This window comes from Podarcis melisellensis, assembly GCF_964234715.1.
Source record: "Podarcis melisellensis genome assembly, chromosome: 7".
Lineage (NCBI taxonomy): Eukaryota > Metazoa > Chordata > Lepidosauria > Squamata > Lacertidae > Podarcis > Podarcis melisellensis.
Window position 1 is genome coordinate 32,190,757 of NC_138539.1, and position 14,950 is coordinate 32,205,706.

Consider the following 14,950-nt stretch of genomic DNA (forward strand, 5'->3'; position numbering starts at 1 on the left):
AAAACCTTTATTTGGTGTGTGTGTGTGTCTTGCCTTATTTTCTCATTCCCCCGAACACCGATATTCACCGCATCAAGGAGTTAATGACAGTTACGCATGTGCTACAGTTCCGGCTCTTACATAGGCACTCTTCCTTTTTCAGCACAGGCATCGCGTAAGACACCTAAAGCTGGGGCTTTGCGCTTAATGGTCCCTTCCACTAGGCGGCGGAAAGAGACTTCAAGTTCACCGCGCATGCGCCAACTCTTTCTTTTCCGGCGGCGACCATGGCGGGCGAAGAGTGAGTAGCTTTGTCTTCCTCGGTGCAATCCGTTGCCATCCGCGATATCAAGAAAGCGTTTCCTGGGTTTTGTTTCTCGGCCTTCGCCGCTGAGGGCTCCGTATTCTGAAGAGGCTTTTGCTGAGCCTTCTTAGCGAGTGTTTTCTCGGGAGACGGAGGGGTTCATTCAGAGGGATGCGGCTGGGAACTAGGAAGTGTCCCTCCCTGTTGCAGTGGGGCGCGTTGCGAGGGCTTCATTTCTGGGGAATGAGCGGAGCTGGGGACGAGCGGGAAGGCCGCGACCGCTGTTGCCAGCTTCCAGACTCACTTGGTCCCCTCGCTTCATGCAGGCCGTGCTGGTCTGGTCGTTTGCGTGGCGCGGTTAGGCCTAGCTGTAGCCTTCCGGCACACGCGCTCAGCTCCGCTTGTGGAGGCAGGCCAGAAAATTCGGAAGCTTTGGCTACTTGCGGATTTTTGAGCGCTTTTTCTTGCGTTAAGGTAAAGGACCCCTAGTAATTAAGACCAGTCGCAGACGACTCTGGGGTTGCGGCGCTCATCTCGCTTTACAGGCCGAGGGAGCCGGCGTTTGTCTGCATTTGTCTTGCATAGTTTGCCCGAAAAAAAAAGGCTTTGACCCGCTGTCGCGATCGTTAGTTGCGATAACCAACCATACGCTTGCTGTATTGGAAGGGTTCCCGAGGGTCATCTAGTCCAACCCCCCTGCAAGGCAGGAATCTTTCTGCCCAACATGGGGCTCGAACCCATGGCCCTAAGATTACACTGGAATTATTTTTATAGAAACTTTTTTTCCAGGAGTGGGGTGCAAGTAGATTTGCTTTTAAAACACCAGCATTACAGTTTGGGATTTTAAGGTAATTTATAAATCTCCAAAAAACCACTCCAGCTTTGCAGGCCACTGGTTTGTTAAACATGTTTATAACTACCAACAGTGGTAACAATGAGTTTCACATATCTATATCTCAGGAAATCAAAACTGCTCGATACCTGGAAATTCAGGAAAGCAATAAACCTGTCTCTGGAGAGAAAAGTTTTAATAAAGTAATCTGGTTAATATGCAGTGTTCTATAGCTGCAATAGTTTTCTATTAACAAGTCTAAAAAGATATTGTATGGCTATTAGGTTGTTTCTTTTTGTGTGCAGTATGTATGAGAAGAAACATCCATATTCAGATGTATATGTCTTTTGCTTTCTAATGCAGAGCGAAGAAGAAGTTGCCTTCGGTTCCCGAGAGCCTTTTGAAGAAAAGGAAGGCTTTTGCTGATATGAAGGCCAAACGTCTGAAAAAGCTGTTGGTCCAAAAGAAGGTGAATATAACTTAACAGTCTTGTCCATATGCATGTTACTCAGAAATAAGCCCTATTGTGTTTAGTGGAGCATATTCCTAGTATATGCAGGATTACATGCAGCTTTTATTAATGGAGTTGTGCTAGATGCAATTTGATGGAAGTGGCTTGTTTTGCCTTGATACTGTAACAATGTTCCATGTCTTATGTTAAGAGGGGATACCATTAAGCTGCAAAATTGGATTTTTGTGTGTGACAACTTAGGTAGTTGGCCTGTTAACTTTTTGTGGCTCTATAAAATTAGTGGGCAGATTGATCTGCCTGCAAAAGGCTTGTAATATATGGATCAAAAATCTAGTTTTTTATATTCTCCACTGCTTAGTGTATATCTAGAAACAATATTGTCCTCATTCTGGCTTATTCTTTCCCATGAGCAGCCGCAACTGGCACCAGAGCCACCTTTCCCTGACATATTCAACATCTTTCACATATCTTAGTGAGATGGTTATCAGTGACGCTTTTCATTATAGAGATTATAAAGCTCTTAACCAAATGCCCTTTATCCATTCTCTTCTTGCATCTCATTGAAGGGGTTCCTTACCTTAACCATTCAGTTACAAAACTCACCTCCCCCAGCCTTTGCTCTATCAAGGCTGGGACCTTGCTCCCCTCTTCCTTAAAAAAGAAAGGCAAGTAAGCATTCATTACAAGCAAGCACCATCAAAACTATGTATGTGCATGTGTGCACCCAGCATTTCCAGCATAGGCTGATCACACAAAAAACAAACTATTTGATAACTATAGTACTCCACCCACCTTTGCGCTATTACAGGTTAATAAAGGTAAGGGCCGGTGTGGAATTGTAGTTAGTGTCATACTAGGACTTAAAGATCCAGGTTCAAATCTCTACTCAGTTAAGCTCACTAGGCTACTTTCAGTGAGGTTACATCAGAGCTTTCCAAACTGTGTGTCGCGACACATTAGTGTGTCGATTGCAGTGTGTAGGTTTGTTGTGCAAACGCTCTCTGCACTGGAAAAGGGTTAGTTTAACCCCTGGTTTGTTAGGAAAACTGAATTGCTGTGTCGTGAAATGATGCATGTCTAAAAAGTGTCACCTACATGAAAAGTTTGGAAAGCTCTGGGTTGCATGATGAGGGTATCTGATGCAGATAACTGCTGAAGCTAAGCGGGTCTCGAGCTGGTCAGTGCCTGGATAAGAGACCACTTGGAAATAACTTAAAATTCCATGATGGAAGAAAGTCATGATATAAACGTACTAAATAAATGAGGGAGAATGATGTATGTTGTCCTGATACCCTGAAAGAAGACAAAGATGTAATAAATGCATATATTTACTTATGAAATGTAATAAAATTCTCTTCTGTTTTCAGTTGCGAATTGCTGAACGAAAATTAATCTACAAAAGGGCTGAGTTATACCACAAAGAGTACAGGCAGATGTACCGGCGTGAAATTCGCATGGCCCGCATGGCTCGCAAAGCTGGCAATTACTATGTACCTGCTGAACCCAAACTGGCATTTGTGATCAGGATCAGAGGGTAAGATGAACAAATGTGTTGTGCTAACCCATAAATTAACAGCAGTTGATCTCACACTCACACTGTATATGTAAGGAACAAGACTTCCCCAAAGAATCCTGGGAACTGTAGTTTGTTAAGGGTGCTGGGGGTTGCAGCTGTTTGAGGGGTAATCCTTTTTATGACCTAAGCCTTTGCAGCAGCACTGTCCTTTATGAGATAATTCAAAAATAACTTGTGTTGAAGCCTCTTTACTCAGATTACCCTTAGTTAAAAACGGTTCTAAAGCTGTTCCATGAGGTTCCATGAAGTCCAGGTTTCAGAATAAATAAAATAAAAATATTTTAAATGTGTTTGGGGGAGGGTTGATAGTGGTTTTTTGTTCCAAATATTTGTGCTTTTATCCTGTATTTTTATCTTTTGAACAACCATGAAATCTTCAGATGAAGGGTGGTATATTAATTTAATACATGAATGATTAAATATAAATAAATATAATTTTACTTAACATTCAAATTATACATGTTGGGCCTAATGCAGAGCAAGGCTTTCAGCCTAATATCAATGTTAAAGCCTAATTGATTTCAAAGTGAAAGAGCATAACTTTTTGCTTTGCATTTTTAAGTAATATCCCACAAGTTTCAGTATAATGAGGAAAGCTCCACTGAGCACACGTGGACTTCATTTTGAGTTAAAAATGCATGAGTGCTTTGTTCTGCTTATGGTCTAGGTGTAATTTAGTCACTTAATTTATTTTGATTTCTCCCTGAAGGCCTTCAGACTGTCTAAGAATTGGTGATTACTAATAAAATAAAATAACATAATAAAATAGTTAATTAATAGCCTCCAAAGTAGCATTTAAAATAATGGTATTTAGCATATTTAGATCCCCGTGCTCAAAAGCTGCCAGTGTTCTGCCCCCTCAATACCTCGTTTGGGTTTAGTTTGCTACCAACAATAGTAGCTTTCTGTGAATATGAGCACAGCTGAGCCACAATGGCAGAGGAGTAGCGATAAAACAGATGGAAGAGTATGAAGAATAAACATGTCTTGACCTAAAAGAATGAAGTGTAAGAAGAATAAACATGTCTTCGTCTGAAAAATGAAAGGTGGTACAGTTTGCTCCATGGAAATTCTGGGGTGGGTGGGGGGAATCATTTGTATAGGTTACTACCACAATGAAGGCTTCTTGCTTATCTTGGATTGCATAACAGTTGCCACTTTTTCTAAATGCTCCTTATTTTGAAGTGGGCAAGGACTGTTTTGGTAGGTTTTTTTAATCCTTTAGTGGACTGTTTGTGTTGGGGGCAAAATTATCTTTAATACTATCCATTAAAAATAAATGTCATTGGTATGTTAATTATAATGTAAGTTCAGCTATCTGGAGTGTTACATGTTTTACTAATATGATGAAAGCTTTCATTGGAAGTAGCTGGTAGTTAAATCTGTTTGGAGACCGTACTGAAAAGAAACATGTTTTACTACACTTTTAGAATTAATGGCGTTAGTCCCAAGGTTCGCAAGGTACTGCAGCTTCTTCGCCTGCGTCAAATTTTCAATGGCACATTTGTGAAACTCAACAAAGCATCCATTAACATGCTGAGGATTGTTGAACCTTACATTGCATGGGGGTAAGTTGAATCTTAAATTTAGTGGTGTATATTGTTCCCTATATATGTTGCCTTCTGCTTGTCTGCGTTGGACGATGTGGTCTCTACCTCTGCTCCAGAGCAGAAAGTTCTACTCTGCGCTGCAATCGCAGACTGAGCATTGCCTCATACATATTAAGAAGGCTGAAGCATAATGAGGTTGGCAGCATTTTAAAAAAATACACTGATCCATAGTGTAGCCCATGTATGACCAGCTAATGTCCCACAAGAGGTATTTCTTTGCAGTTTCACTTGTGTGGAATAATGCAACAAGTTTTCATGTGCATTTCAAGTTACTATTTTGTATACCGTACAGAATGTGTAACAGAAATAAATGTACAGTAGACCCTTGGGTTACATTACTCTTGAGTAGCATAAACTTTGGGTTGTGAAAGCGACAAACCTGGAAGTATTTTTCCAGGTTTCGCCGCATGTGCAGAAGTGGCTCCTCTGGATACAGATTTTTCTGAGTGTGCATGGCCTTCAGAACGAATTAAATTCATATCCAGAGGGTCCACTGTACCTTCTTCTGTTTACCAAAGTTCTTTCATGCCTCTTTCCCCTCTTGTCACATTTTAGACTAAGCCTTTTTGGGCTGGAACTTTAGCTACTTTGTAATGTCTGGAATTGCAAAGTTTACTGCTAGTAATCCTGTGAAAGGATTATTGTTTGAGGAACTACCTTGGTTATCTTCTCCAAGTTGATACCTTCAGACGAGTCTACTGCCATAATATCTTCACCTTTATAATACATAAGGGGCTAGATAGTTTTAGCTCTGGACTAATGTTTGGAGAAGTACAGTAATTCATGATAATAGAGGTGTTGGCTCTTTCTGGCCTATGTTATCCAAAGGGCTATGGACTAGAGTATAGGTTGGTAAACGATACTTTTTCTTGCTGATGAAAACTTCCAGTGTAGCATTTCTATACAGTGGTGCCTCGCAAGACGAAATTAATTCGTTCCGCAAGTCTCTTCGTCTTGCGAGTTTTTCGTCTTGCGATGCACGGTTTTCCATAGGAATGCATTGAAAATCAATTAATGCGTTCCTATGGAAACCGCCTTCCCCCGACCTCTTCTGGCAGGCGGCATTTTAAAATCGCCCGGGACAGCGGAGGACTTCTCCGCTGTCCGGGGCGATTTAAAAGCCCCTGGGAAGGCAGGCAGGGGGGACAAAGACTTTTGCCCCCCGCCTGCCTTCAGAAGAGGTCCAGGACAGGCTTCGCGGACCTCTCCGCAAGCAGCGGGAGCGCTCCTTGCGGAGAGTTGCCAGCGCGCCCAGGCTTCGCGGCCCCGCCGCCGGGCTTCGGGACATCGTTCCGATGCCGGGCGGCGGGGGGAGGCTTCAAAAGCCGTCCGGGGGCTTTTAAATCGCCCCGGACAGTCCCGGGGCGATTTAAAAGCCCCCGGTTAGGCAGGCAGGGGGGGCAAAGACTTTTGCCCACCGCCCGCCTTGGGAAGAGGTCCTGGACCTCTTCCGAAGGCGGGCGGGGGGCAAAAGTCTTTGCTCCCCCCTGCCTGCCTTTCTGGGAGAGCGGGAAGTGTTGTATTAAAATAGTGAATAATTCCTATGGTCCTGAAAGTGGTAGTAGTTCCCAGCAACAAATTCTGGGCCAAAAGATTTGCCTCCAGGGTACCTGTAGTAGCTCTCCTCCAATATAAGTCTGCCTTTTAAAGATTCACACAGGATCTTCTGTGCATTCTAATGGTAGTAGAAGCATAGTTGGTTCGGATATCTTATATCCCTTTTGTTGAGAATGCAGAAATCCCTGCCTCAATAAGTCCCCCCCCCCCCGAAAACCCACCATATGTCATTTATTGAAAACATTTTTGATCTGGCAAGCTTTTGGCTTGCAGGGTTAAGTTATCTTAATGTGGTTATAGTAGACTTGTGTTGGATGCTTTTTCTCTACTTCATGCTTGTATTTTACTGACCTAAGTTTGTGTCAGATCTTTAATGTGCGTTTTCCAATTATGAAGGGACACGGGTGGCGATGTGGGTTAAACCACAGAGCCTAGGGCTTGCTGATTAGAAGGTAGGCGGTTCGAATCCCTGCAACAGGGTGAGCTCCCATTGTTCAGTCCCTGCTCCTGCCCACCTAGCAGTTCGAAAGCACATCAAAATGCAAGTAGATAAATAAGTACCACTCCGTCGGGAAGGTAAACGGTGTTTCCATGTGCTACTCTGGTTTCGGCAGAAGCGGCTTAGTCATGCTGGCCACATGACCCAGAAGCTGTACGCCGGCTCCCTCGGCCAATAAAGCGAGATGAGCACTGCAACCCCCGAGTTGTCCGCAACTGGACCTAATGGTCAGGGGTCCCTTTACCTTCACCTTCCAATTATGACTAACTTAAATATTGTACGTTGTGCTTTGTATTGTGATTGCAATAGAAGGCGATGGTAGAAATTTAGTTAAAAAACACATAATATAAGCCATTATTTCTCCCCTTCATCTCTCTGTCATAAACATGTTCCAAGCAGATTTCCTTCCTGCTTATGCTAAAAATGATTCCCCCCCAACCCCCTCCTCTTCCTTGTCCAATGCAATATTCCACTGTGTGCCAGAAGTTGTCCATGCTAATTTTCATTCCTTGTGAGAGTAGCCTTCAAACCCAAAAGCTTATGTCTGGATACAGCTACTTAATTTTAGAAATTAGTTGGCTGTGGTAAATACAGATGTGTACTGAATGGACAAACAGCAAGGTGTTGAGGACACAATATTGCCAGTGAATTCATGCATTTGGCATACACATTTTTATATTTTTAACTTAGAAATTCAAGCAGCTGGTTTTCATTATGTTACTAAGTTAGAAGTGCTGTTGTCATGTCTTATCTTTTGTTCCAGTTACCCCAACTTGAAATCTGTGCATGAGTTGATCTACAAGCGTGGTTATGGGAAGATCAACAAGCAGCGCATTGCTTTGACAGATAACTCTCTCATCAAAAGTTGCCTGGGTAAGTAAACTTATGACAACTTGTACTGGATTATTTTAGTGTATCGCTACATCTGCAAGCTTATTGCATTCTTGTATCGTCTGAGACAAGTATTCTTTGCAATCCTGCTGGCCAACTTGAGCATAACATTTTGCATTTACATAGAAAGTATTTCACTGATGTTCTCAGTTAGAACTTTTCTCTAACAGTGTGCCAGTATTATGCCATTTTTGCAAGATGGAGTAATGAGGCAGTGGCTTGCTGAAGGCTGTCTAGTTTGTGAGCTGAGATTTGAACCTAACACATTCTGGTTTTTATGTCTAGCCACAACATTACACTATACCAGCTCTTGCCTAATAAGATTGTGGTTTAGCGTTAGAAGTCAACATCAAAATAGTAAAAAGCTTAACTTAATGTCAAACAAATACAAGTAGACTCTTCAGAGTGCCACTATCAAGTTATACTATTTGAGTGACGGACATTTTGGCTTTATGGTAGTGACAAAATGTGCCCATTCTGTTGGACGTGCAGTGTATAGTGCTATACATTTCCCAGTTCCTTTTTGGTTGCGATGCTCTTATTTGGGTAACTTGGCAAATTGCATTCTCTCAGCTACCCGCAGGGTGATTGCAACAATCAATGAATGAATGGGAAGGCACTTTGTACTCTAAACCTTTTCTAACTCTACTTTTAGGAAAACTCGGCATCATTTGCATGGAGGATCTGATCCATGAAATCTATACTGTTGGCAAAAACTTCAAAGCAGCAAACAACTTTCTCTGGCCATTCAAGCTGTCTTCTCCACGTGGTGGAATGAAGAAGAAAACCATTCACTTTGTAGAAGGTGGTGATGCAGGAAACAGGGAAGACCAGATTAACCGGCTCATAAGGAGGATGAATTAATGGTATGCTGGGCTGGAGAACACTAAAATACAAACTTGTAGCGAGGGTTTCCTTCACACATCTTAAGTTTTTCAAGGGTGTGTACAGAAAATAACCATTGGTTTGCTTGTTTTTGTACACATATCCACCTTGCACAAGGGATATAGGCTTCTGGTTGTAGAATATTTTCTTCATGTGGAATCATGGAGTCTTGGGAATTCATTGACAAAGTTAAGCAGATCTTGTCATGGTCAGTTCCCAGGTGGGAAACTGAGCATCACATGTTAATTGTATTGCTTCCTAAAGGAGCTCCTTATACCTTTATGGATTAGAGGTGGTGAATCCACAGTCTTAGCTTGCAAAGGCACTTCTCTCTCAGCCACAATACCATAGCTATGACATCTTAAGGTTCCTTCCTGTTTTGTGCACACTAAGACTTTCTAGGGATGACACCCTGCCAGAGGTGGAAGTGCCTTTGTAAATCAAGTAAGAGGGCTTTCCTTGCCCTTCTTCTAGCTAGGAAATGCAATGGCATCTCAGTCCAACATTGCAAAGATCAGCAGAAGATGGGGGAGGAACTTGTGTATGTCTTTGTGTGTGCATGTGAGTATACCGTGACCATGCCTCCCACAGGATAAAGTAGTATATTGCGATACAACTATGGCAAAATTCTACAACAAACTATTTAGAACAAACTGCCCCAATATGCAGGATTAGAAATAGAATAAAGCTATACAATCTTTAACTTGATTTTCTGGAACATCTGACATTTTAAAGTTCTTTAGGTGTGGGGTTTGTAGGGGAAAATGTAAGCAAATGTGGGTGTGGGTGTTTGTCTAGCTGTAGAATTGCAGTTTTGTTACTTCCCTTTGTATTCGGAACTCATTGTTATGTTAAGCCATTAAGCTGCTTATTCAGAGAACAAATTATGCCCCCATTGCTCTATTTGTGCTATTTTAAATCAGTTGGGTGGTTGGTTAAGATGGACTTTAGACTGCACTTTAGGTTATGCACTGCTTGTGTGTTTTAGAGTAATTAATTACTGTAGTATACAGAGTTGGGTATAGGAAATTATGGGAAACACATCTTTTACTATTTTTAGTCACCACAGGCAGCCAGATAAGTAGCTTTTTGGTTGAAAGTGATTTTTGTGTGCACATAAAGGCAAGTAAAACACTGAAATGTGCGCTGTCAGCCCAACTTGAAATTCTCAGAAAAATATTCACCAATTGAAATGTTTCTAATCTTAGTTTGTCTTCTCTTCTAGGGGCCTAGCAGATGACATCTCTATGCATTGTTAATAAAAAAAATCTTCTGTGAAATTGTGCTGTTCTTCCTTGCTCTGAAATTGACTGGCAGTCAGAGTACTTCTGCAATCCTTTTAATTCTAGGTAGCCACAAACAGTAAGTTATGAATGTTATTGAGAAATCTAAGCTATGGTTAACCTACACAAGCCGGTCCTGAGTAGTTTGCTCAAAGATCCTGTTAGCTGAAGGTCTGTCTGACAACAAGGTGTTAATGACCTTGCCAGTCAGAAGACTAGGCAGATGCTTGGTTCAGAAAAGGAGCTATGATGATCACCCTTGTCCTCTTCAGATAAAACATGAAATGGGCCCTGGGAAAGAGAGGTGCTGGTGGAAATCCACACAGCAGCTTGTGGTGTCAGCACCTGCTATTAAAAAAATTGTTTAGAAAGCTGATGTGAGTTTTAATCTGCCTTTAGTCAGTTATTTTAACATTTCAAATTACTCTTAATTCATTTTACTGATAAATTGTTTTTGTAAACTGCTTTGGGGTTTTGATTTTTTTTTTAAGGAAACCTGTAAAGCAGTATATAAATTTGAAATAAATCACAGCCTATCCTGGGGATAGCAAAGGGCTAAGAAGTTAAGCAACCCAAACCCAGTAACGTGTTAACGGCAGGCAGGCTAACAGGATAAGTCAGACAGCATTTTCTTTCAATAACAAAAGGACTCTTGCTTCGTTGGAGGTTTTTAGACAGAGGTTGGGTGTTTGTCATTGACATAAGCTTTAGCTGAGATTCCTCCATTAGAGGGGATTGGACAAGATGATCCTCAGGGTTCCTTTCCAACTCTGACTTTTCTATCACTATTTTGGGGGAGGGGAGGCTGACCTGCTACTGCATCTACAGCATTAGATGCAGTTCAAAAACTTTTACAATGGCAATATAATTACAAACATAAAAAAGCTTTATTAATCACATATTTCCCCTTAATTGTGAGGTTTGTTGATCAACATAGTATTTGTGAAAGAATTAGATAGACGTGAACAAGAAAATAGTAACTTTACATGATTTCAAAGGAGCCTGTTCCTTTCCTGGTACGTTGTTTACATCATCTGTCTCTTGGCCTTCCTGAGTCTTCTTGTTTTCTCTTGATGTATGGTTTCACATTCCAATGCAGCCAGTTGAGAAAGCCGCTGGAGGAACTGAGGTGGAGCTCCAGTAACAGGGTCTGTGAAACGGTAACCTAGAAGAAAAAACGAAACTCCCCTTGATTAGTAGTGTGTACAAAGTATAATGTGCCCCTCTTATGGAAGTACAGCGGTGCCCCGCAAGACGAAAGGGTTTTTCGGTTTTTGCGTCGCTTCGCTAGACGATTTTCCCTATGGGCTTGCTTCGCAAGACGAAAGCCCGTAGGGAAATATCCGGGGACCTCTTTTAAATGCTGGCGGTGGGGAGCAAAGCCTTCCCCCCCTCCGGACTTCAGAAGAGGTCCAGGAAGGCCGGCGGGGGCGAAAGGTTTTGCTCCCCACCGCCAGCATTTTAAAAGCGGTCCGGGATAGCAGGGAAGCGCTTCCCGCTATCCCGGACGGCTTTTGAAGGCAGGCGGGGGGAGCAGAGGTCCTGGACCTCTTCCGAAGGCGGGCGGGGGGCAAAAGTCTTTGTCCCCCCTGCCTGCCTTCCGCGGAAAGCTGCCGCCCGCCAGCATTCTAAAAAACCCCGGGACAGCGGAGGCTGTCCGGGGTGATTTAAAAGCCCCCGGGAAGGCAGGCAGGGGGGACAAAGACTTTTGCCCCCCGCCAGCCTTCAGAAGAGGTCCTGGACCTCTTCCGAAGGCGGGCGGGGGGCAAAAGTCTTTGTCCCCCCGCCTGCCTTCCCGGACTGTCTTAAATCGCCCCGGGGCTGCCTTCGCTGCCGCCCGCCAGCATTTTAAAAAACCTCGGGCCAGCGGAGAAGTCCTCTGCTGTCCCGGGATTTTTTAAAAATGCTGGGGGTGGGAAGAAAAGCCCTTGTCCGCCCCCCCCCCAGCCTTCAGAAGAGGTCGGGGGACAGACTGTCCCCGGACCTGGTCTGAAGGCGGTTTCCATAGGAACGCATTAATTAATTTTCAATGCATTCCTATGGGAAACCGTGCTTCGCAAGACGAAAGAACTTGCGGAACGAATTAATTTCGTCTTGCGAGGCACCACTGTACTTAAGACAGAATTATACAAAATACATCAAAAACTAGTGAAAGGAAATAAAATCACCCCATTCCTTAAAATAGAAACAAGTTGTAATGGTTATCTGAGAGATTGTCAAAGGTAGTAAAAAGGGGTACATAGTGTTCCTAAACCTGGCCCATTATGCATTAGTCTGACCCTGTTTTTTAGAGAGAGCTATGATTTTATATAGGTTCATTAAAAAATCAATTTGAAGTACAGATACCTAGGATTTTAAAAAAACTAAACAGATTCCCATTTCTCTTGCTATATCCATTTAGTTGAGCAAGGTATGCATTAAAGTAGAAAAATTACATTTGTGACCATAAAAATGCAATATGACCCAATGTATTTTCATTCCAAAACAACTCTAGAATAACTCTAGTAGCTTGTATCAGTAATTGCCTTTTGTTAATTAGCTGAATTAAGCCTTTGAAGCATTTTACAAACACGACTAGAAATGCTGTCCCTTAGGTACATACGAAAACAAAGCCTTCAATAAACATTTTTATAACAGCAACAATATTCAAAATGCAAGAAAGCTCACATAGTAAAGCAGTGAGAAAATGAGTTTGCCTAGGAAATGCATCTTGGTGAAGACAAATGGTAGGAAATTAAATATATTAGGTACTATACATTACCAGGCTTGAATTTGGATCCTTCTGGAAATGAAATTAGGCTGGAACACCGATTATACTTCTTCAGCCTACAAACATTTGCACAAGAACATACTATTAATAGAATGTTATATTTATGGACTATGGCAATCAAGGTGACTTGCAGTGGTGTAATTTCCCAGCGGTGTGCTGAGATGAAAAAAACATGCTGATCAATGCCATATAAGTATTCCTACATAAAAATGTATTTCTTTTTTTGTTTATTCTATTTTTTTTCATAAAAATGTATTTCTTTAGGAATCTCCATCCAGATTCCTAGTAGTACTCAACAAGTATCAAAACCTTTGTACTGAAAGGACTAATATGCATGGGGATTTAGGTAAATATTAACAGGGCAAACCTATAAATGAATACTAAGAAATAGGATTCATAGAGTTGAATTGAGCGGCTATAGGACAGCAAGCATTGCTGGGAAATAAAACTTGCATAGGAACTGCTTCTGAATCGTACTGTTACAATAGTCATAAAATTTTCCTCCAGCAGAGAAAAGTATTGACTCAGTAACTCTTTCCACCAGCTCAAGTAGGCCAATACTGCAACTTTACACAAGTCTTTGCTACATGGGAGAGCAATCCTTCCTCATTGTGGTTCTGCCTAGCTTCAGGAAGAGAGATGACACCAGCTCTGCTTATTCTAAATCTCTGCTTTTTTTTTTTTACCTTCCCCTGCCCCTTTGTGGGTGTACAGTGGTACCTCGGGTTAAGTACTTAATTTGTTCCGGAGGTCCGTTCTTAACATGAAACTGTTCTTAACCTGAAGCACCACTTTAGCTAATGGGGCCTTCTGCTGGTGTCACGCCGCTGGAGCACAATTTCTGTTCTCCTCCTGAAGCAAAGTTCTTAACCAGAGGTACTATTTCTGGGTTAGCGGAGTCTGTAACCTGAAGCGTATGTAACCCGAGGTACCACTGTACATATGAGCCTTTGGCAAGGGGGTGATGTTCCCCAGCATCACAACAAAAGATAACCCCTTGGCTGAGTCCAGAGACTATCAAGGGGATGGGCCAGGCTAAAATGTGGAAGCTGCAATCCCACCCACAATATAGCAACAGTCTGGAACTGCCCCAGGTCTAAGTGAGTTTTGATCCTTGCCTCTCCACTTCCTGTGTCCCCCAGTAAAGTCCCAAGACATGGTGAAGGGCACATCATGCAGTAACCTTGCTGAAGGCAAGCAGGTGGACTAGTCTGCCAAACACACCATTTCGGGACAGTTAAAGGTGGTTAAAATAAATATTCACTTTATTTTCATGAATTTGATCAAGTCATGTTTCCCTCTTTCGCTATTACGTTGTGTCAGGAATAAACATTTAGAAAACAGTCTGGTGAAGAGACAGAATTAAATATATAAATTAAAGTAACTCCCAACTTTTTCATGAAAGACCTGGTCCACTCATACTGCCTTACCTTACAGCACCTAATTCTCCAGCTCCACCATGCATACCGGATGTCTTCAGAGGGCCTGGTTTCCAAGTAAACGACCCTCTTTTATAAGCATCCCCCATGGCTATATCTCCCCTGCAGGAGAAGAAAAAAAAGTATCTCAGACAGCAATAGGTTTTACAGTAAAACCATCCTAGCATCACTTATTTTTCACATAGTGCTGTGAGGGTGGTTTTTATGGCCCAAGGTTCACAAAGAGCATATCACCAGCAAACCACGTTCTTTACCAGTGTCAAGTCATTTTAAGGCACAATCTGAAAGACATAGGAGAGGAAATCAAAGGTGGTAATTTCACCCAGTGCCCTGCTGGGCTGTCACTGGCAGGGAGAAAGTAAGGATGAAGCAGCATTCCTCCACCCTTTACAGGTTTGCTGCCATAGTTTTCTCCCTAGTGTAGGGTCCATGTTGCAGGTCTGGGTATGTCTCCTTCACTGCATCTACTTTTAATAATACTCCTTTTGAGGCCTACCAGTAGAGCTCTGACATCAGTAGTGTCTGCTGCAGTGGGGAGTGGGCAGCAGATCCGCCTCTTGGAGGCCTTGCCTCTCTTTTGACCCTAGGGGAAGGAGCTCTGAGGCTCACTAAAGCCCAGTCGGACATGCCAACATTCACCCTTCAGGAACATAATTCTGAATCCAAACTATAAAGAGTAAAATTAACTTGCCTGCTTTTGTAGCAGCTTTCAATAAAGTATTGTGATGAAGTACACGGAAGCACAAAAGGTGGTAAACCGGGGTCATCATTACTGTAACAGCTAAAATCAAAAGAAGAAGGTATCTAACTATATAATATTAAATGGTTAGACGTTGTGTTATAATTTTTTAAC

At 42.3% G+C, this 14,950-nt stretch overlaps 2 protein-coding genes across 8 annotated transcripts in view; one reads left to right on the forward strand and one right to left on the reverse strand.

The window, feature by feature from the left end:
- The first annotated feature begins 144 nt into the window (after positions 1-144).
- On the forward strand, positions 145-9,885 carry RPL7 (ribosomal protein L7). The gene is made up of 7 exons (XM_081919880.1): positions 145-280; positions 1,479-1,584; positions 2,955-3,121; positions 4,594-4,731; positions 7,593-7,702; positions 8,376-8,586; positions 9,831-9,885. Exons 1-6 carry the CDS (start codon positions 267-269, stop codon positions 8,582-8,584), a joined length of 744 nt encoding a protein of 247 aa, XP_081776006.1. The 5' UTR covers positions 145-266; the 3' UTR covers positions 8,585-8,586; positions 9,831-9,885.
- Positions 9,886-10,756: 871 nt separating this feature from the next.
- Positions 10,757-14,950, reverse strand: part of LOC309374701 (uncharacterized protein C8orf89 homolog) — a 44,041-nt gene continuing 39,847 nt past the window's right edge. For all 7 annotated transcript variants that reach the window (XR_014170666.1, XR_014170667.1, XR_014170668.1 and 4 more), the window contains exons 5-7: positions 14,089-14,878; positions 12,650-12,714; positions 10,757-11,053 (exon numbers count right to left, since the gene is read on the reverse strand). Coding sequence is in view for 2 of the 7 variants with exons in the window: in XM_081919900.1 (XP_081776026.1) it covers positions 14,740-14,878 (139 nt within the window). In the remaining 5 variants the exon portion in view is untranslated. The remainder of the gene's footprint in view (positions 11,054-12,649; positions 12,715-14,088; positions 14,879-14,950) is intronic.

Bases quoted from the DNA above. Each gene is read 5' to 3' on its own strand.
- RPL7 (XM_081919880.1), top strand. The intron at 1,585-2,954 runs GTGAATATAACT...TTCTGTTTTCAG, and splicing joins AGCTGTTGGTCCAAAAGAAG to TTGCGAATTGCTGAACGAAA. The intron at 3,122-4,593 runs GTAAGATGAACA...CTACACTTTTAG, and splicing joins TTTGTGATCAGGATCAGAGG to AATTAATGGCGTTAGTCCCA.